We start from the raw sequence: 21337 nt of genomic DNA, 5'->3' as shown, positions 1-21337 counted from the left end.
AAAATGCATACTAACACTTATTCATTCTTTTGATACTGTTGTTCATATATTTCGAAACTTACAGACCTACTGACGCCAATCGTATATAATGAATGCTACGACCTTTTTAATGTGTTATGCGCAGTTACATAACCTGTTGTGAGCCAAACAGAATACGTTAGACACTCTAGTGCGATAGATTCTCAATAATGCCATTGCGATAAGATAGTTCAAAGCTTCGTTATGGATACTAATAAATGTTTGTTGATTTTCTGTTAAAGAAAAGAAAACCGAAAGAAAATAGTCGATAATTAATGTCTGCATCAAACTTCGAAACGCAAATATCAGGTCAAAATGACCCCGACACTCAGTTTCTTTTCTATTACCTAAAGTTTATACGCCTAAAATTAATTGTAAGGCCTATTCTTTAACCCCTATCCAGATATCTTCTATAAAATCATAACGTATCCAGGGGTGAAAGTGAGGGAGAACGCGGGAGTACAACGTTCCTCCACTTCCAAAAATATCTATGGCATCCCTCTACTTCCTGAAAAAAATACAATGGGCAAAGAGAGGCACGCGGAATGGCGTGATGTCATCCATCATCCTACCTTTTCAGATCCACCTTAACCTCTGAACGTATCTACTTTGGAAATTGAAATATTATCGAGGTTGAGTCCATTTTTAGCCGGTCTTGGGACTCCATGTACAATAAATTTGCTATTTTAAAAAATAAAAGGTACGGGACACCACACTAAACTTTCTCGCTCCAATTTCTTAAACTAAATCACATTGATTGCAGTTATTACTGAACTACTTATTGAGTTGAGTTGATTTTGAGTTTAACGTACCGTTCAGCAGTGAGGCTATATAAGACATGGACCTATCGATTAACGTATAATCAGAACCACATGAGCTCCTACCGGAAATCGAACCCAGGTCTCCCACGCCACACGCGCGTACGCTAACTGCTTATCTACGAACGAGCTCCTTAACCATTTATTTTTGAAATACCGAACAAAATTATAAGGCGTTCAAGGAGAACTTTCTTCGAAGAAAACTTATCTCAACCGAACTTTTCATGAGAAACGACTTATGGCATATACAAAGGTAATTAATGAACCATTCGATTATGCAATATCAACAAAATCGCATGAATTATACTTAAGTAAATTGCTTAAGAACACACAAAGAGTAAAATACTCCTTGTATATTTTTTCATAAGAATTATTTTGCGGAGCATTACCATTAATTTATGCATGTAAACAATTAAATGTTTATCTGAGAAATATGAAGAAAATCAACAGTCATTTTTGATAATTCTCAAAAAAAAAAAAAAAAAAAAAAAAAAAAAAAAAACTGCGCCAAAGAAAACTATTTCTTGCGAATTTTTCTCAGAACAAATGAGTTATGCCATATGCTCAGGTTATTAATGAAACATTTATTAATGAAATATGAACAAAACCACCTGAGAATCTCGAGAAAACCAACGTACACAGTATTTGCCCACAACAAAGTCAACTGGGAGTGACCCCGAGTTCGAACCAAGGACCTCACGCACAAGAGGTGACTGTTCTATCAACTGAGGTAAAATTTCGACTCCCAAAACGTTTGACCCCTTAGTTTGTGTAAGTTGAAATTTAATGTGTATATTTGTTAAGACGTGTAGAATCGAATAAAACCAAATTCAAACTGAAACATTCAAAAGGGCTAAAAGTTATTATCGATTGTTTCATCCTTCATAAATCCAATATTCATAAGTGCGCCAAGTTACAATCGCATATTACTTCATATTATATGCTAAATGGATAAATTATCAGATGAAACACATTAGTTCGTTTCACAGTGTAAAACTACGGTAGACTTCTAAATTATGCGAATTCAAACTTGAAGTACTTGCAATACTCAAAATTCAAGTGGTACATCTATAACTATTGGTTGTAATAAATTAATAAGATCATCTCCCTGGTGGTTATGCGGTTAGTATACGCGCCTTTGGCGTTAAAGGCCCGGGCTCGGTTGCCGGCGGCAGTTCATGTGGTTCGGATCTTACATTAAGCCAAAGACCCACATCTCATGTAGCCTCGTTGCTGAAAGAGACACTAAACTCAAATTGAAATGAGATTAATTAAGATCAAAGACAGAACATGTTTCTCGGACGCTGAATTAATATCAAACAGTTATTGCTCGCTATCAATTGCTTTTTTTTTTTTTTTTTTTTTTTGTTCTACGGTGATAAAGTTCAAATCGGATATTGTTAATTGGAACCATTTCTGGTTTGAATAGAGGGTTAAGGAAGGAGACAGCATATGTTCTTCGGAAGCTAAATCGATTGCAAAAAAAAAAAAAAAAAAAAAAGATTTCCGACATCTCTTACAGTTTTTGCTCTACGGAAATCAGGATTGAAACCGGAAGTAGTAGTACATTTCCATCAGTTCCATTTTCGGAAGAGTGTTGCGGGTTGTAATGATATGTTGCCTTGAAATCTTGAATTGATTGCACAAAACTGCTTGTCGATATACATTACCATTTTTGTTCTATGGCAATACCGTAAATGTTGAAACCGAAAGTGGTTAATTTGAATCATTCTTGGTTTGAATAGGGGATTATCGGAGAAGACAGAACTATTCTTGGGAAGCTGAATCGATTGAAAAAAAAAAAAAAAAGAAAGAAAGAAAGAAAGAAAGAAAACTCGATATCTTGTCGTTTTACTGAGTAGAAATCAGTTTTGAAAGAAATAGTAGATTTGACACATTCCCGGTTTTGGAAATGTGTTTTAGATGGTCATGGTATGTTGTAGACGCTGAAACATTTTCAAAAAAGGGCCGCGGTGGCTCAGTGGTAGAGCGTTCACCTCTGGTGCATGGGGTCCCTGGTTCGATCCCACCTCGCGCCAGGCGAACCTTGTGGTGGACAAACACCGTGTGCACGGCTTTCCTCGGGGTTCCCCCACTTTCTTCATTTCATTAATTTCTTTCATATCACCGTCTCCTTTAGCCTAGCCGGCACAACTATGGGACGTAAAATTCAAAGATTTTATTTCATTTTTTCGTTTGCACAAGCACCGCTTCTCGCTATGTTACAGATTTCATTATATGCCATCAAAAGTTGAAAGCAGAAATGATTAATTGGAACCAATTCCGTTTGAACAGAAGGCTAGCGGAGCAGTATTCTTGCGATGTTGACTCGATTGCAAAAAACGGCAGCTCGATATCTCTTACCATTTTTTGCTCTATGGAAATCAATACTGACCAGATCCTGTAGTAAATTATTATTAGTATTAGTAAATTTCAACACCTTCTGGTTTTGATAGAGTGTTGTGGGTTGTAATTATATGTTCTCCTGAGACCCTGAATCGACTGCAGGAAACCGCTTGTGACTATCTATTACTAGTTTTGTTCTATGGCGGTAAGTGTTGAAACCGGAAATGGATCAATTGACTAGAGGGTTAACGAATGGAACCTATCTTGCAATGCTGAATCGCTTTCAAAACAATCATATCTCGATGCATCTTACGGTTTTTGCTCTGATATCTGTCACCAGACGGATGGACGGACAAAACTGTTCTATAAGATTTCCGACACTTATGCACAGCATAGTTTGGAAATCTACAAGATATGAGATATGAGATTTTGTTTGCTTTTAGTACCAGTTATATTAACCGTAGTAGAATTACGTATAAGCAAGTGTAAGAAATAACTTTATAAAAAATCAAACTTCGTTTTACATGTATTTCTTTGTGCAATCAACGACAGTTAACCGTAAAGATCCTTGTTTCATATATGCATGCAAATTATACTTCTTTTAAAAAATGACCCAAATGCAGTAAAGAAGATCCAATATCTACTATAATATTCATTTTCTTCTGTATTTCTGAGAATACGTTCGATGTTTTCTACACGATCTGGCTCCACTGATAGACTTGCCGGCGTCCATGAGAGTTAGAAGAAAGAGAGGGACAGAGAAACGCAATTTTCCTTTGAATAATTCAAGAAGCATCGCCGAGCCACATGTGGTTGTAAGAAGAAAAAGGGGTGAGGAAAGATGCCTAATATAAGTTGCCTATCTTCTCCTGGTACGCAAGGGAAATCGTATAACCTAAAGAAGTTCATTTCACACGAAGACTTCTTAGCGCTCGTGCTTTGTATTCCAAATACATTGTGTATGACTATCAAGTAGTATTTCCGTTCTTATGCCTCCAAAGACTTTCGCAAGATAGCCCACATCTATTATTTTTCTGTCTTTAGCTCTCCGTTGGGGAGGGGAAGAGAGGGGAAAGACAATTTCATAGTAAGGAAATAGCAGATTGAATCGAGGATGAATGGGTAAACACAGAAATAGCTACAAGTACTAGGAGGCTAGATTTTTGAGAGAGTGAATAAGAACGGTTCAAAGTCTGAGAGTTCAAATTGGTAAACTCTTGTGAACTACAGTATATAGGTGTATCATATAAGGAAGAATTTTAGATTTTATTTCTTACTAACACACTTCAGCATCTTATGTAAGCCATTGTCTCCAAATACCACTGCCGATAATCAACCACGCTATTCCGTAACCCTTTAAATTATGGCTTTTCAAAGGAAAATTATACACTTTCAGTCAATCAGCTACAGCATCATCCCTATTTATCCTCGGATCATGGTTCGTACCTATTCTCCTCAGAATAGAATAGCCTTTCAAACGGTACTATTCACATGTCTCCATCTGTATCTGAGACGGGGAAATCGCGAAAAAAGTATTTTTTGTTAAAAATATACCCCCTTTTTACCTGTTTATCCCTCTACCCTCTGTGTTAACGCCCCTGTGTTAACGCAGAAATCTGAAACAAATCTGAAAAATACTAGGGTGTGCACTGAATGTGTATGCAAAACATCAATATTTTAGGTGCAAAAATAATAAAAATAGGCCTAACAAAATATTCGTTTAAGTTGTGACCTCATTACACCCTATGTTTCGACGTAGAAAGGCGTGAAACCATACATAACGTGTTCTATAATGCGTCCAGGCTTGAAAAAGCAACAACAGCAACAACAAGTAAAAAGCTTTATTAATACTTTTTTAATTGAATAATGAAGATATCACCCTATCGTATAAAAATATGCAATAAAATTTAAAAGGTAAGTGTGATGCCATAATCTGTAGTTGTAGATGTGATGCCGTATAGTTGTTTTTCTGAGCATTTGCTACTGTCAATGTCGCTCCCATTAAAAAAAAAAAAGTTAATTTCAAGATGGTGGACTTGCAAGATATTACTAGGGATGCGCACGAGACAAGATTTGTGGCTGTCTCGTCTCGAAAATGTGCTGTAAAATTGATGTCTCGACTTAAGAGCTGTGTCTCGACTCGAATTTTGTCAGGAAAATCCTGTCTTGACTCGTCTCGTGCGCATCCCTAGATATTACCAATTCTGTTATGTGGCCCAAAGCTTTGCTCCCACCTACAATGACCTCTCAGTGTTCGTCCGGTCGACATATCCATATACCATCCAGTTACAGCATTTGTGCCCAGATTTTCGATCAAAGATAGAATTTCTTGTGTTAATAAAATTTATTTTGCTTCAAAAAAAAAAAAAAAAGTGTAGTTATTGCACAATACCGCAACGTAGCAAGTAGCAGCCACTATTGAATACATGTCTCATGTATGAAATTGGAATGGATAGCATTTTAAAACATAGTATTTCGTAAAGAGATAAGGATTTTACCATGTGAGATTTTTGTTCTCCCTTTGTCTCTGCATAAACATATTTTAAAAATCAGCCGTCATTTCGTCTTTCTTTTTTTCTTTTTTTAAATATTACCTTTTGTCCTAATTGAAATTTTGAAGGTAAAGAAGGGTGACGCTACATTTTACTTAGCCATTAATATGATCATTAAAAAAGAGAGAGAGAAAAGGAAGGAATAAACCATGATGAACGCGTTATAAAAAGAGCTTAAAAGTGACTCCAGCTTATGTGGCACTCAAATCTGTTGTTAGAAAATCCCAGAGCTTTAAGAACTTTTGACAATATCCTCTTTTTCCCTTTTCACAAACTGCGCGTTGTAAAATCTAAGTTTGGATAATCACCATATCATTTGTAGGGAGAGAAAAAAAGGATAATACCCATTCTATCCTGTGTATCTCCAAACTTTAAGGGAAAAGCTTTAGGTCGTGGTTCCACAACACGTTCCCTCGTAAGTGATATTTCATTTCAAATTTTCATTCGGGAAAGGGAATGAGAAGAGACTTCTCGCTGACTCATTCTAGAAAACCATAGAGGGTTTTAGTTGACGCCAAGAAAATGGCGGAAAGCTTTTAAGCCACTACATTAACACTAATTATTTGCCAGTTTCATGCGACAACATGTTATAGCCACTACCTATTCACTCTATTAGTACGTCTACTAACGCCGTTAACAAGTACCACTATTTCGAGGCTTAATGAAGCACTTGGGAGTTGATAGAAGATTCTTCGGTCATAGAATATGAGACACACGTTATGCACAGCACGTTTAGTCCACAAGATTCCATCTTTAGAATGGCAACAGACCGAACGTACTTTCTATTACAGTTATCTATACCTCTGTCCACAAACACATAAATAGAGTATGAGTGATCTAGTGACGGACTATTCATCCATTGCTCGCTAGTTCGAACACTGGCTTTACTATGAGGATTTCATGATGGTCAAAACATAAAGAAGCATTAGTTTTTAGTGCTTTCCGTATATGTGACTCTGTTTCGATCCCTGATAAGGGTACATTTAGGATACAGCGTTTAAGCCACAGATGACCATTTTACAATTAGAGTTCGCGCCTACCAAAAGCTCGAAGTTGCTATCTTCATTTAGGTTTACGCTCACTCGGACTCCAGCACTGGCTCACCATCTACTTATACGTATATATATGGTTTACCAATACGAACGTTAGAACATTGAAATCATATTCTGGCATATTCTGGCATCACTGACTGATTTGGGGAGATTAAAATGCAATAGCTGTGTGTAATAGTCTATGGCATCTTAATATGGCCAAGTAAACAACTCTACACTGTACAGATATTATTCGAATTTACCACAAAAATCCGACAGAATCAGATGCGTTCTGTCAAAAATTGTAATGTGAAGTGGACACGATTATGAAATCTCACCCTCTCTTGAGTTATTTTCTATGGCGATATCTAAAATCGCACGTCAATCAGAATAAGCCGCGAACAATTCGTGAACTCAGAGCGAGAGCAGAATGCACCATTAAAAATTTATCACGTGCAAAAGTGGTACTAAATTTGTCCCTCAGAATCCAAAGTAGAAACAAAGTTACAAAGAATTGAAAATTTGACTTTTTTCAAAGGATTTTACTTCGAAAAAATGTTTCGATAACTATAACATCGAATCGTATGTTTGGTAATCAATAGATATAAGGATAATAATATCGTTTACATCAATTTGATATCTCAAACCATTCAGGAGATATGAAAAATATAGTAAATCTTGATATATTGGTTTTAATGGCGTGTGTGTGTGTGTGGGGGGGGAACTTCTTAAAACAATCTTTGATGTATGCTTCTATATTACAACAATAATTTTTAGTAGATGTAATTACAAGTTCTCGGATTTCACAATTTTAAACAATGTTGCACATTTTAACAGTTTTTACCATATTCCCAGAACGATTTGAGATATCAAATTGCTGTAAACGGCGTTGTGATCTTCACGTCTATTGAAAACCAACTATATAATTAAATCAGGTACTTGTCTAAGCAGTTTTTCGAAATAAGTGCTTTTGAAGAAGTCAAATTTTCATCCCTTGTAGCTTTGCTCGTATTCATTCGAAATCCGTCATATTATAGCCATGGTATTATACGCTAAAGTACTTTTGATGTGCACTGCCCTGTCTGTCTAATTGGTGTTATTACTGCTGTATAGACCTTCAAAATTTGGATGTTTGTCTATTGTCGCGTGCGCGTCCTTAGTTTACAACACTGAATAATAAATGTAATATTGAAAATTTTTGCTTAACATATAGATTTGAAATATGCGATAACCTGACGTGGTGAAAAGAAATATAACTATGTTGGGTTGGCAACACTGTTAATCTTGTGATATCACTGAGTACGGCAAACAACGTTTTCCTACCGATATTTGCATGATACAAAATTTCAGCGTTTTTGATCGCTAGGTGAAAAGTTAACAGGGGAGTATCAAGATACATGGTCTATTCCACATATTAGGGTGGTCCTTCTTTATCAGGTTCTGAGTTTGTTTTAGTCTCACCACCCAGAACGTTTCCATATTAGATCAAAGAAACATTTCAGCAAAAATTATCTCCATTGAATAATATTAATAGTGCTCCAAGCAACTTCAAGTTCTGAAGGTATTTACAGTATAAAGTACAATAATAAGCAAATGAACCTTTTAAATTTGGAAAGACAACTGTAAATTAATGAACAGATATTATGAAGGTAGTAACTATTAGAGATAAGTTTGAAATAGCGTCAGACGTGGGTTTGTGGTAAAAAAAAAAAAAAAAAATGTCACGTGACTTCCTTCCTATTACAATTATTTGACCTGAATCCAAGGTAGTGAATTTCAAGATGGAAGGTATGATGGTACTATATAGTAATAGGTATGGTTCTACCTCTATTATTTCTATTCACCTATTCAAGATATGGCGTCACTTCCTCTAGCTGTTCCAAACTGTGTCTCATATTGTATACTGCGGATCCATTCAAAACTTGAGGTCGCATTATATTGCACTATTTAACTGAGCTAACTTTTCTCATGGGTTACTTTAGTCTGACATGGAATCATGTAAAGGATGAAACTCAAAAAAAAAAAAAAAAAAAAAAAAAGCTTTTGTAACCCTTTTTAAATCGAAAAAAAAAGGACCACTCAAATATATATCCTGGAACGGATCCAAGATATGATCAAGGGAGGTGCTAAACCATAGTTTGCCGCTTTATCCACTGTAAAGCAGGATTGAAGCCCATTATATCCAGTGTATACCTGAGCGTCAAGGGGGGCTATAGGGGCCCCCCTTAAATCTGTGCTTATATATATATATATATATATATATATATATATATATATATATATATATAGAGAGAGAGAGAGAGAGAGAGAGAGAGAGAGCTTTATTTTGACTTGTAGAATAGTGCCTTGAGCGCCATTCTTAGAGAATCCGATATATACAACCACATGCAAACTTCATATCAATAACTTTATAGCTTAAATTTGTAATTTAATCTAGAGAAATCAAGCTTCTTTTATTTAGGATAAAGCAACTTGTACTCAAATACGACTATTTATTCCATTTTTTTTGGAGAAAAATAAATCACATGAACTTTTACTAGTGAATGTACAGAGTACTACTTACTCGTCAGGGTTCACGAAAACGAAGTCAGTGTAAATTCGCAAGAGTTGTCCTCCAACGACATAGCCAATAGCAGGACCCAATACTGACATCGTATAGAAAACGCCTGAAAAGAGCAAGAAGAAACGAAATATTACAACACACAACTAATACAGTGCGTTTCGCGCTTAGGTCTATTATTACAAAAATTCGAACCATCAATCAAAAATTTCCTTACAAGCATGTACTCGTAGGTATTTAGGTACAGTGTCCGATTTATAATTGACAGCTTTTAAGTAGTTATTACATTTAGGGAAAGCTTTACATTAAGAAAACAGTACAAAAACAACAGTTCATTTGTGAGTTTGGTTCAGCAAATTTTCGTACAAGTACGAGTAAAGGTGGCGGGGCTAGAGTATTTTAAACATAAACTGCAACGAAACTTTTGCCGTGTTTTTCACGGAGATCCCCAGTCACGTAAAAACATCAAGATGGAAAAGGGCCAAATTTTATCGACAGACCACAATTTTTTTGTGGTAATGCATCGTGGTGGTGGTAAATTTTCTGAACGTTGGGCGAGACGTGCTGGAGGCAATTTTCTGGTTACCCCGCCCTCCAGATGTTACCCCTTTGAGCTTCGTACATCAAAGACACAGTGTATTCTAGCCAATAGATGATCTACAAGAACTGGAGGACACTATTCAGAATGTTATTGATCCTGCATTTCCAGTTTTAATGTTGGTCCCTGTAGAACAAAACCGGTAATAGAAAAATGCTGTTTTCGGCAATCATTTAAGTGTCTCAAGAATACATTATATACACTGCTCCACAAAACTTAAGCAACCCGATGGAACGTGGTATAAGTGACGTGTGGGGCCTATTCAACACTGGTTAGTGACATGCACATACACAGAGGCACAGGGCGTACACCACAGCCCAGTAGTGTCCGAGGTTCCAAGCATTGAGTGGTTCTTGTGAGGGGTACACACCTTGCAATGGCTGGTAGACGACATTTGAGTGACTTTGACCGCGGGCGAACAATTGGTCAGTTGGAATTGGGCCGATCGCAAGTGGAAGTGGCGCAAGAATTCAACGTGAACAAAAGTGTTGTGTCGAGGCTGTGTAGTCGCTTCCAAACTAAAGGTGAAGTCAGTAGACGTCATGGGGGAGGCCATCCGAAGAAGACGTCGGCCGTCGATGACCGATTTCTCACAATGTCGGCCAAACGTAACCGTCAAGCTTCATGCTCTCAACTGGTCAATGAGTTGTTTCAGGCTACAAGACAACGCGTGAGTCGTGAAACCGTTCGTCGGCGGCTCAATAGAGCAGGACTGTATGCAAGAAGGCCTGTGCTGTGTGTGCCATTGAAACTTGAGCACAAACGTGTGCGTTACACATGGTGTCAGGAACATGTTGCATGGGGAGAACACCAGTGGGCGCATGTCATGTTCTCCGATGATTCGAGATTCAGCCTGTCGTCTGATTCTGGTTGGACTTTAGTGTGGAGAGAGCCAGGAACAAGCTATCACTCCAAACTTCATTGCTGAACGGCCGTCCTATGGCGGTGGTTCCATTATGGTGTGGGGTGAAATTATGCTGGATGGGAAAACGGTCCTCCATATTGTGCAACATGGCACTTCGACAGCACAACGACCGGGACGAAATTCTCAATACACATGTGCGCAATTTCCGCGGAGCATTTGGCCCAGACTTCCTGTTCATGAATGACAATGCCCGTCCACACCGTGCACATCTTGTGTCCGAGTATCTGGAGAGCGAAGACATTACGCGTATTGCATGGCCTGCATATTCGCCGGACTTGAATCCCATCGAGCATGTGTGGGATGCTCTTGGGCGGCGAATAGCGCAGCGCAGTCCACCAGCACGCACTCTCCCTGACCTGCAAACAGCTCCCCTCGAGGAGTGGCGCCATCTGCGGCAAGACTTGATCAACACTCTTATTTGCAGCATGGAGGGCAGATGTCGTGCCTGTATAGATGTTCGTGGTGGTCACACGCCATATTGACTGCCCATACCCTCGCGCAATCCAGCTTCATCTGTTGAGGTATCGTTTTGTTGAACTTTTTGGTCACTCTATACATCCTAACTGCATTGTTCGTCTTTACTTGTGTTGTATTGTGCATCTGGACCGCCTGTTTATTCATCATACTTGGTGCAGTGATCGTGTCGTTTTATTTTCTGCCACTTTCTTCGAGTTGCTTAAGTTTTGTGGAGCAGTGTATTTATTCTTGAGTCTCTACTAAAACCGGAAATGGTAGAAATCCACTATGACCGTTTTATGGAAAATAATCTAGTGTACCGAGAATGGGTACCATCTCTCTTAACTCCCTATTCAAACTGAAAATCGTAGAAAGAAAATCAGTAGACCCGGTTTTAACGTTGACTATTATAGAGTGAAAACGCTAAGAGATAGAGAGAATACGTTTTGGTAATCGGTTAATCGTCTCTACGTCTCCACAATAATCTCTCTATTAAAACCGGAAGTGAAAGAAAATCAATCACTTCCTGCTTTAACGTGAATCGCCATAGAGTAGATATGATAATACATAAAGGCAGAAGCGATTTCCTGCAATTGATTAAGCGTCTGGACAATAAATTTCATTTTCATTCTTAAGTCTCTACTAAAAACCGGAAATGGTAGAAATCAACTACGATTTTTGGTTTCAGTATTGTTCTACATAAGGTAAAAACGATAACAGATAGCGAAAAATGTTTTTGTAGAATTGATTTAAGAATATGTACTATCTTCTCTCTCAATCTTATTTAAACCGGAAGTGATAAGAATTAACCCTTCCAGTTTAACATTGATTGTTGAAGTGGAAATGGTAACAGGTAGCGAGAAACTGTTTTCGGAAATCAATTCAGCGTCCCAAGAATATATTGTATCTCCACTCTAATATCTCTATTAAAATCGGAAGTAGTAGAAAATCAACCACTTCCTGTTTCAACGTGTATTGCTATATATAGAAACGGTAATGGGTAGTTAGTTGGTAAGAAACGTTTCAAATCAATTAAACGTTTCAAAAACAAATTCCGTCTCCACTGTAAATTCTCCACTAAAACCAGAAGTGATAGAAAGATTTTTAAAATCACTTCTAGTTTCAATATTAATTCAGAAAATATACGCTATATAAACCAAACTCCTTCACGTGGTGTACACATGATAACTGGTATTTATTAATTAAAATCAGTAAAGCAATACACATTATGCTTTATTTTTGTTTAATTATGCTTTATTTTTGTTTAATTATGCTTTATTTTTTCAAAATTATGCTTTATTGTTAATTTCAATCATTGCTTTACATCAATCGTGTATAATGTATAATATTTACTATACATTAAATATTCTAAACATCTTGATGTATTTATTAATATTTTATGCAACCAGTTTCTTTCATATTTAATGAACTTTCTACTTAATGCACTGTAAAGAGATGAGCTTTACTCGAGTCATTTAATTATATATATATATATATATATATATATATATATATATATATATATATATATATATATATATATATATATATATATATATATATATATATATATATATAGACCTTGTGTGTACCTTAGAGGTGCATATTGGAGTGAGTTCTCCACTTGAAAAGATTACACCGAAAAGTTTACAGAAATAAATATAAGCTTTTCATTGTTGCATTGTTCTATTTTCAAGGATTTTGCATTACGAATATCGGTTAAAAAAAAACATTAATACACTATATGATCTTGAAACTTTGCTGGCGTCTACTATTAATCCAATGTTCTCGGGATTGCTGCCAGAGTAGGTGTTGCACAGCAACACCTACTCTGGCAGCAATCCCGAGAACATTGGATTAATTAATACACTATATTAAACTTGCAGTTAAACATAATTTTCAAAGAATTCTTCTAATAGAATTTTCCAAGAAATTTGCTATATATTTTAAATTATGCTTTATTTTCTAAAATTATGCTTTTAAAATGAGTTTCTTCTGGACCCTTAGACTACCACAACTATGTTCAAGGTACCAACCATATGTTTAAATTGTTGTTATGCTTTTTGTGCTTTTGGGTTGCCCTATAAATCAGTAATGAGAGGGTAGAGCACAAACAGAGTAGGGTATTGTGGTTACGAATTTGAAATTTTATTTTGGAATCGAAATTAATATCTTAGCTACTCCGTAATCTTAGAAGGACGGAACTATGGAATCTTGGAAATTAAGTGCAATTTCGGAATCTTGAAGTTTTAGAGAACTACGAATTTCGGAATCTCGAATCTTCAGCCTGAAATTTCTCAATCATGGAATTCCGGAATTTTGTAATCATGGAATTTTGGAAAAATTCGAATTCTGGAATTGAAATCGCAATTCCAAACACCGATAATCGGGGGACATAGTGGGATAATAAAGAAAAATAATCTGCAAATGTAATATTAAGATCTACTTGAGGCACCAACAGCACCTACTGGATAAATTTTAAAATATTATCACGACAGTTTGGTATTAGAGTAATATCAACCATTATTAACTAATTCCAGCCTTACTGGCTTTTTAAAGAATTCAAACAAGGCAAAAACAACATAAGCAGTAGCAGATGGTCTAGATAACGGGGATGGGCTGACAGTTGTTTTTCTGTTCCCTTTTTATATATTACAAAGCAAAAGAATAGAAGATTGTGTCGCTGTTGCCTTGGTGATGTATCTCTCATTTTCTCATTTCGACCCTATTTCATCATCTTTTCTTTCCTCTTTTCTCCCCTCTTTTATCCACAACAACTTTCATCTTTCATTGAAAGTCAAGCAACACACCTGCCACCATCTCTACCATGATGCTGCCAAAAATTTTGGTTGATGAGAAACCTTTTTATGGTTCCTGGAATATGTTTAGTTATATATAAACCTGTACTCTTTGAAACGTTTCTATCAGCGATGAAGAAAATGAAGGTAATAACATTTGCATAATTAATAAATTTTCTTTGGTTAATGGCATTCCGCAGAAAGACAGAGTTGAAATTAAACAAAGATTCGATATTTCTCCACCTTTTTTTTCCCTAACGCGAAATAGGAGAAAGGAGTTCCGCTTAATTCTACAATATTTACTAGGGTATAAAGAGAAAAAAGTCAATCAACCAATCGATAAGTCACACTGAACTGACCAAAATTATAGGTGAGGTGAGTTTGAGTTTAACGCCCAGTTCAGCAGCGAGGCTATATAAGATGTGGACCTACTGAATAACGTGGAATCAGAACCATATGAGCTCCCGACGGGAATCGAACCCGGGTCTCCCACATCAAAATGATGTGTAAATGAAAATCCTCATGTGGTTTTCGACAAAGCAGAGAAAAATCTAAACATAAAAATTGATGCTACAATTCGACAAACTCGCCACCTATTAAGATGGAACTCATACTAAAGTACGCTCTGTTCAAGTTTTTTTTTTTTTTTTTTTTTAATATTACGGCACTATTTGATACCGAATTGAACAAAATGAATGCTCGAGAGTAAATTCTTATGTGTATTTTCGAAAAAAAGAAAATTTTATATTAAAAAGTATGTCCTTTCTTGCCATAATTTGTATTTTGCTGGAACTGATTTTTTTTTTTTTTAATTTTGGTACTCTATTGAAATAAAAGCAAGGATAGGAATGGCGAAAGAAGCCTTTAGGAGGAAGGAAAGTCTGTTTTGTGGGACCTTGAATAAAGAGTTGAGAAAAAGACTCATAAAGTGCTTCGTGTGGAGTGTTGTACTGTATGGGGCGGAAACGTGGACATTACGTAAAGGTGACGAAAATCGACTGGAAGCCTTCGAAATGTGGGTGTGGAGAAGAATGGAAAGAATTAGTTGGGTCGAGCGGAAAACGAATGAGTATTAGAAATGGTGGGTGAGAAAAGAACACTTTTAGATAGTATTAGGAAGAGGAAGAGAAACTGGTTAGGACATTGCCTAAAAAGAGATTGTATCATGAGGGACGTCCTAGAAGGCATGGTGGCGGGAAAGAGAGGGAGGGGGCGAAGGAGACTACAATTAATGGATGATATAAAAACAGAAAGATCATACGCGAAGACGAAGAGGTTAGCGGAGGACCGTGGAGCATGGAAGCTTCTCAGCTGCGGCAAGTGACCTGCCAATAAAGGCAGAATACCTATGATGATATGTAAAAAAAAAAAAAAAAAAAAAAAAAAAAAAAAAAAACTGCTATGTAGTAGATTGTATCCTATGTTGTAGATTGCATCTATTGTTGTTCGAATTTTCGCAACAATGACATACATATTCCTTACAATAACACTCATATTATTAACAGAGACGCATACTATACTTATAATGATTGCATCGACACAAAAAATAATGTCGACTTCACTCACATTTGTTAAATATCAACATTAATCTATTTAGGGCTATAGCTTACAAATTGTTATGAGAAGCCAGATGGGACATGTTTCTGCTTTTGTTAGAACGTAGATAAGAATTTCTTAATCCAAATACTTTTTCAATTACATCACAGTGTTAAATAAACATTATAATAAAAATCTGAGTTTTACCGAGAATCGAGCTTGGCAGAGCTTATTTAGAGATTGCTATTTACGAAGCCTCCAAATTTTAAAGACTGATTAAGCAAATTAAAGAATCAAAATGTGATCAATGATAACATGTGATGTCAGAACAGTTAATTCTCTTCATAAACGTTATGTCATTGTGATCAATGGTGACACATGATGTCAGAACGGTCAATTTTTTTGAAGAGATGTTAAAATATAATCATTAACATTTTAGCACCTGTGACAAGTCACTTACCGCAAGGTAACAGTTACCATCACCATGGTTTCCATTTTATTTATTCGTTTTTTTTTTTTAATGAATTGTCTTCTTATCGTGCATAATATGAAATTTTTCTTTTCCTCTCTATCTTATCTTCTGCCATAGCTTCTATTGCATCTCTAATAATCTTCTCAAATAATGGTTTGACAAGTTTCTTTCCTGTTTTTATAATACTATTAACAGAATACTCGCTTTTGGCACACGAAGAATGTGTTTCATTTTCAACATAAAGGGCTGAATTTGGATTTAAACGCCATCGGAAGTGTCACTGTTCGTCTCAGCGACCCCGAAAACTATAGATTGAACACTAATATCGGTAATTTTCGATCATTTTTATATACCTCCCCAAGTTGCAAGGCTGAAGTTGGATTTAAATGGCATCGGAGAACTTCATCTGTTGAAAATTTGATCGAGATCGGTCACGTGGTTCAAGATTTATTAAGTTATATATTTGGTCTAGGAATTAATTCGTGCGGGTGGACAAGAGATGGCGCAACGAACGGAGCGTCCCACAGTTCCGTGTATCCACACATGTGTTGCAAACCCCTGTCATCGCGTATCGTTCGTAGTATAGGGCAGTGGATTAAAGCGTCAACAACACCAGTTTGTAGTTAAGTGAACATGGCGCAATTTGTGCCTGATAAAGTGTTTTTGCGGGGTGTCCTGCTGCATTACTTTAACATGCAGAAAAGTGCGACTGAAAGTCATCGTATTTTGGTGGAAGTGTATGGTGACCATGCTCTAGCTGAGCGAACGTGTCAGAAGTGGTTTGCACGGTTTAGAAGTGGTGATTTCGGCTTGGCAGACCAAGAGCGAGCTGGACAGCCAAAAAAATTTCAAGACGAAGAATTGACAGCATTGCTCGAGCAGGATTCGTGTCAAACGCAGGAACAACTTGCAGCAGCATTAGGCGTTGATCAAACAACAGTCTCCAAACGCTTGAAAGCCATGGGAATGATTCAAAAGATGTCACATTGGGTTCCACATGAATTGAAAGACAGAGACGTTGAAAGACGAAAAACCATTTGCGAATTGCTGCTTCAACGACAGAGCAGAAAGGGGTTTCTGCATCGAATTATTACGGGTGATGAGAAGTGGATCCATTACGAGAACCCTAAACGAAAAAAGGCCTGGGTGAAACCAGGTGAACCAGGTCCATCACAACCAAAACGAGATATTCACTGTGCAAAGGTTATGCTGTGCATATGATGGGATATGAAAGGTGTGGTGTACTATGAGCTGCTGCAACCGGGTGAAACTATGAATGGAGAACGTTATCGATGACAATTAATGCGTTTGAAGCAAGCTCTGGCCAGAACACGACCAGAATGGGAGAACAGACATGATAAACTTATTGTTCAACATGATAACGCTCGCCCACATGTCGCAAAACCGGTCAAAACCTATTTAGAAAATGTCGGATGAGAAGTTTTACCCCACCCGCCGTATTCACCAGACGTTGCTCCTTCGGACTACTACTTGTTCGATTGCATGAACAACGATTTGATTGGACAGCGGTTTACTTCTTCAGAAGATATCGAAACATGGGTCTCTGACTGGATCGCTTCCAAGGATGAGGACTTCTTTCGCCACGGAATCCGTGCATTGCCTGCCAGATGGGCGAAAGTGGTGGCTAGCGATGGACAATATTTTTCTTAAGGTATTTATGTATTTTGTGTTTGTACTACAGCTTCAATGTGTGCGTACCAACCGCACGAATTAATTCCTAGACCATATATATATATATATATATATATATATATATATATAGACCCTATATATATATATATATATATATATATATATATATATATATATATATATATATACAGTAAACCCTCGTTAACACAAATTCCAAGGGACTGAAAATTCAGGAGTTCGTGTTAAAAAAATTCGTGTTAACCGGGGACCCAAATTTTGTTATTCAAATACATTTTCTCCATACATACGCACTACAGTATACAGACTATACATACCACTACAGTACATTATGTATGTCATAGAAAACACTAGAGATGGTATCGAGACGAGACTGAGAGTTTCGGTCTCGTCTCGATTTCGAAAAGCACGGCTCGGTCTCAAATTCGAGTTAAGATCGAGATCGAGACTAGTTTCGGTCTCGGTACCATCCTCTGAAAAGTGAAAACACTACAGTAAGCTTATTATCCTATCTTCGAAGATAAAAAAACGTTTCCACGCAGAAAATCAAGGTCAAGTTATAAAATTGACAACTCCGCTAGCAGGTTGGGTACCGCTAGTAACGGAAAGGTATTTATGACTGCTGTCATCAGTTTGGAGTTACAAGGGAGAGAAGACGTTTTGTCTCGAGCTGTCACCAGCTCGTCTGCCAAGCACCTGCATGTTCAGCGCTTGACGGAGGACAGAGTCAACACCTCATAAGAGAGGAAAGATACCCGTTTCTGTTTTTTCTCTTATTTACAAGGCAATTTTGGTCTGTATAAATACTGTATGACAAAAAGTAATCTGGAGTGAAATCTAAAATAGGAATAATGATCTGGAAAAAAAAAACTAAGGATTGAAAGTTCGTGTTAAATGAAAACATTTACTGACTCAAGGGACTAAAAATTAGTTCGTAATTCGTGCTAACCGAAATTCGTGTTAACCGATAAAACTTTCCATAAGATAACGTACAGCGATGCCGGGACCGAAATTTTGTTCGTTCTAACCGAGTGTTCGGCTTAAGCGAGTTCGTGTTAACGAGGTTATACTGTATATATATATATATATATATAGATCCCTCTCCCCTCTAGGGATGGCCGGATCCGAAGATCCGGATCTGATTGGGTCCGGATCCTTTGGATCCGGATCTCAGATTTCGGATCTGGATCCGGATCTCGGATTTCAAATCTGGATCCGGATCTCGGATTTCGGATCTGGATCCGGATCTCGGATCTGGGTCCGGATCTCGGATCTGGGTCCGGATCTCAGATCTGGATCCGGATCTCTAATCTCGAATCTGGATTCGAAATTCGGATCTGGATCCGAAATCCGGATCTCTGATTTTGATTCTTATCCAAACCCACATCCCACCCAAATTATGATAAACTTGAATATCTAAAATTCGCCGAAAGTAATTTCACGAAGTTCTCACAGTGAAGAAAAGAATAAAAAATTAAGACTAACATTGGCAAGTCTATTTGTTTCCTTCATTCTACTCTAAAGATCAAATGCTTGGCTTACTTTTTTAAAAAAAATGATCCGGATGAGAGTTCGAATGTCGAATCTAGGTCCACTAGGTTGCAGGACCGAGATAAAATACATGCATATATATATATATATATATATATATATATATATATATATATATATATACCGGAGTACAAAACTGGAATATTTAAAATTCCTCAATACACCTATTTCATTGACAGTTAAGAAAATATAAACAGTTAAGACAAGTATTGATTAGTTTTTACGTATATTTATCTTGCTCAGTCTGCTCAAAATATCAAATGTATATTTTACAATTAGATTTAATAATTATTTAGTAAATCACAATATGAGCACCGAGAATAAACTATGAATGTTGGTGCCCCTTATCTAGATTTGAAATTTCGGATTCAGACATAGAATCAGACTGAAATATAAATATTTGAGATCTGGAAACCGAAACATATGCTAGTACCAAGATCGTAGCTGTTTGTACCCAGGTAATGCGAGCGGAAGGCACATGCACTAATTCCGCATGTAGTTTAAGGAACACGAGAAACTAAAAACAGATAAATATTCTTTTTTAGGGGTAAGTCGCGCTTTAACATGACTTTTCATGAGTGTTGGGTTCAAATATGAAAACTCTAATGACTACTTGTTTGAATGAAATAAAGGCCTTTTCATTTTTAACAATAAAGTTAGGTACTTTCACATTGGGGAAAAATTAGCAAGACACATTCCACTGATTAGGGTGCTGATTATTATGGAAGCTTTCACTTGAACCGGAAGATTTCCTCATGTGGGTATCGGATTGCCGCAGTTCACCTTGCTGAAAGACGTAGTTTATCAGGAGGTCGGCCAAGATTCATTTGAACTTAGCCTGTAGACTGCTTCTGGTCTCAATTATTCCCTTATAACAAGACTAACTATATATATAGTTGGTTCGAAATGAGTTAAAATATCACTAATTGACCTTAAGGGGATAATCGTGATTTAAATATTCGTAAATCAGAAAAAAATGTGAAAGTTAAGCGTTAAAGTTAATCCGATAATTCCGGAATAAAGAGATTTATATGCAACCTAATGATAGCAATAAAACTCTTTATGTAACATTTTCAAAGCTAAGATTAACAGTTATCTTCTTGAAGAGGGTTTACGGAAACATAGAATATTATAAATCCAATTATCATAGTAGTACCTCTGACAGCCCCGCATTTCACATCACCATCGCCCTTCATCCTGACAAGTGAGCAATTCACTTACCAACAATGACTTTTCAGGCGTTCCAGTGACATCAATATCTCAGTTTGGGTTTGGGATCATGCTTCGGTGAACCTTGACTATTACCATCAGCAGCTACTAGAGAATCAGAACTTATTTCTGTATTAGATAATGTGGGTAACTATGGCTTTTCGTCTATAGAAGTCGGAGAGTGTATGGTATTATCGCAGGAAATATTTGATACATAAGACTTAGATTGTCAGTGTTTAGGAGCAACTTTTAAAATAATCAGTTACTTTAAATGTACTACAGATTAGCCGATAAAACCCGACAGCCATAGTCGAGTGGTCTGCGGCATTAGCCTGTGGATCGTTTACTGTGAATGTCTTGGATTCAAATCCCACTTCGGGCATAGGTGTTTTTAACTGTCCTCGTTTACTTCTATGTCTGTGTGGTGTCGTAATGGTTATAGTGTAATCCGTGCAAAGCGTTCAACAGGTTAAATAATCTGATAAAAAGCTGTTACCTTTTTATATATAAAAAACAGTGGTTATCGCGTGCCTTCGGTGCCCGTGGTCATGCGTTCAATTTCCGGAGAGGCACTCAACAATTTCGATGTTGACCCAGCATCGTGAGGACAATTGGGGAGTTATCTTAAGTAAGAGGTAGCGGACTCCAGTCTAGAAAGCCGGCATTAGGGACTTCGGGTGTCGATGCGTTGACTACACCTTCCCACTTTGAACGTAAGTCCGCTGATAGGAACCAAAGGACTGTCGTGCCAAGAATTTAGTTTGTTTTAATTATCATAAATGCCTTCTTTATTATT

The 21337-nt window shown here is 36.9% G+C and overlaps 1 protein-coding gene across 1 annotated transcript in view; it reads right to left on the bottom strand.

The window, feature by feature from the left end:
- Positions 1 to 21337, bottom strand: part of Oatp26F (Organic anion transporting polypeptide 26F) — a 438810-nt gene that overhangs the window by 68469 nt on the left and 349004 nt on the right. The window contains exon 5 of the mRNA XM_081755738.1: positions 9329 to 9431. Within this exon, the coding sequence (XP_081611864.1) occupies positions 9329 to 9431 (103 nt within the window). The remainder of the gene's footprint in view (positions 1 to 9328; positions 9432 to 21337) is intronic.

This window comes from Thermobia domestica, chromosome 4 (genome assembly GCF_964235325.1).
Source record: "Thermobia domestica chromosome 4, izTheDome1.hap1.1, whole genome shotgun sequence".
Classification (NCBI taxonomy): Eukaryota; Metazoa; Arthropoda; class Insecta; order Zygentoma; family Lepismatidae; genus Thermobia; species Thermobia domestica.
Note: the sequence above shows the minus strand (reverse complement) of the source record. Positions and strands in the feature narration are given on the sequence as shown.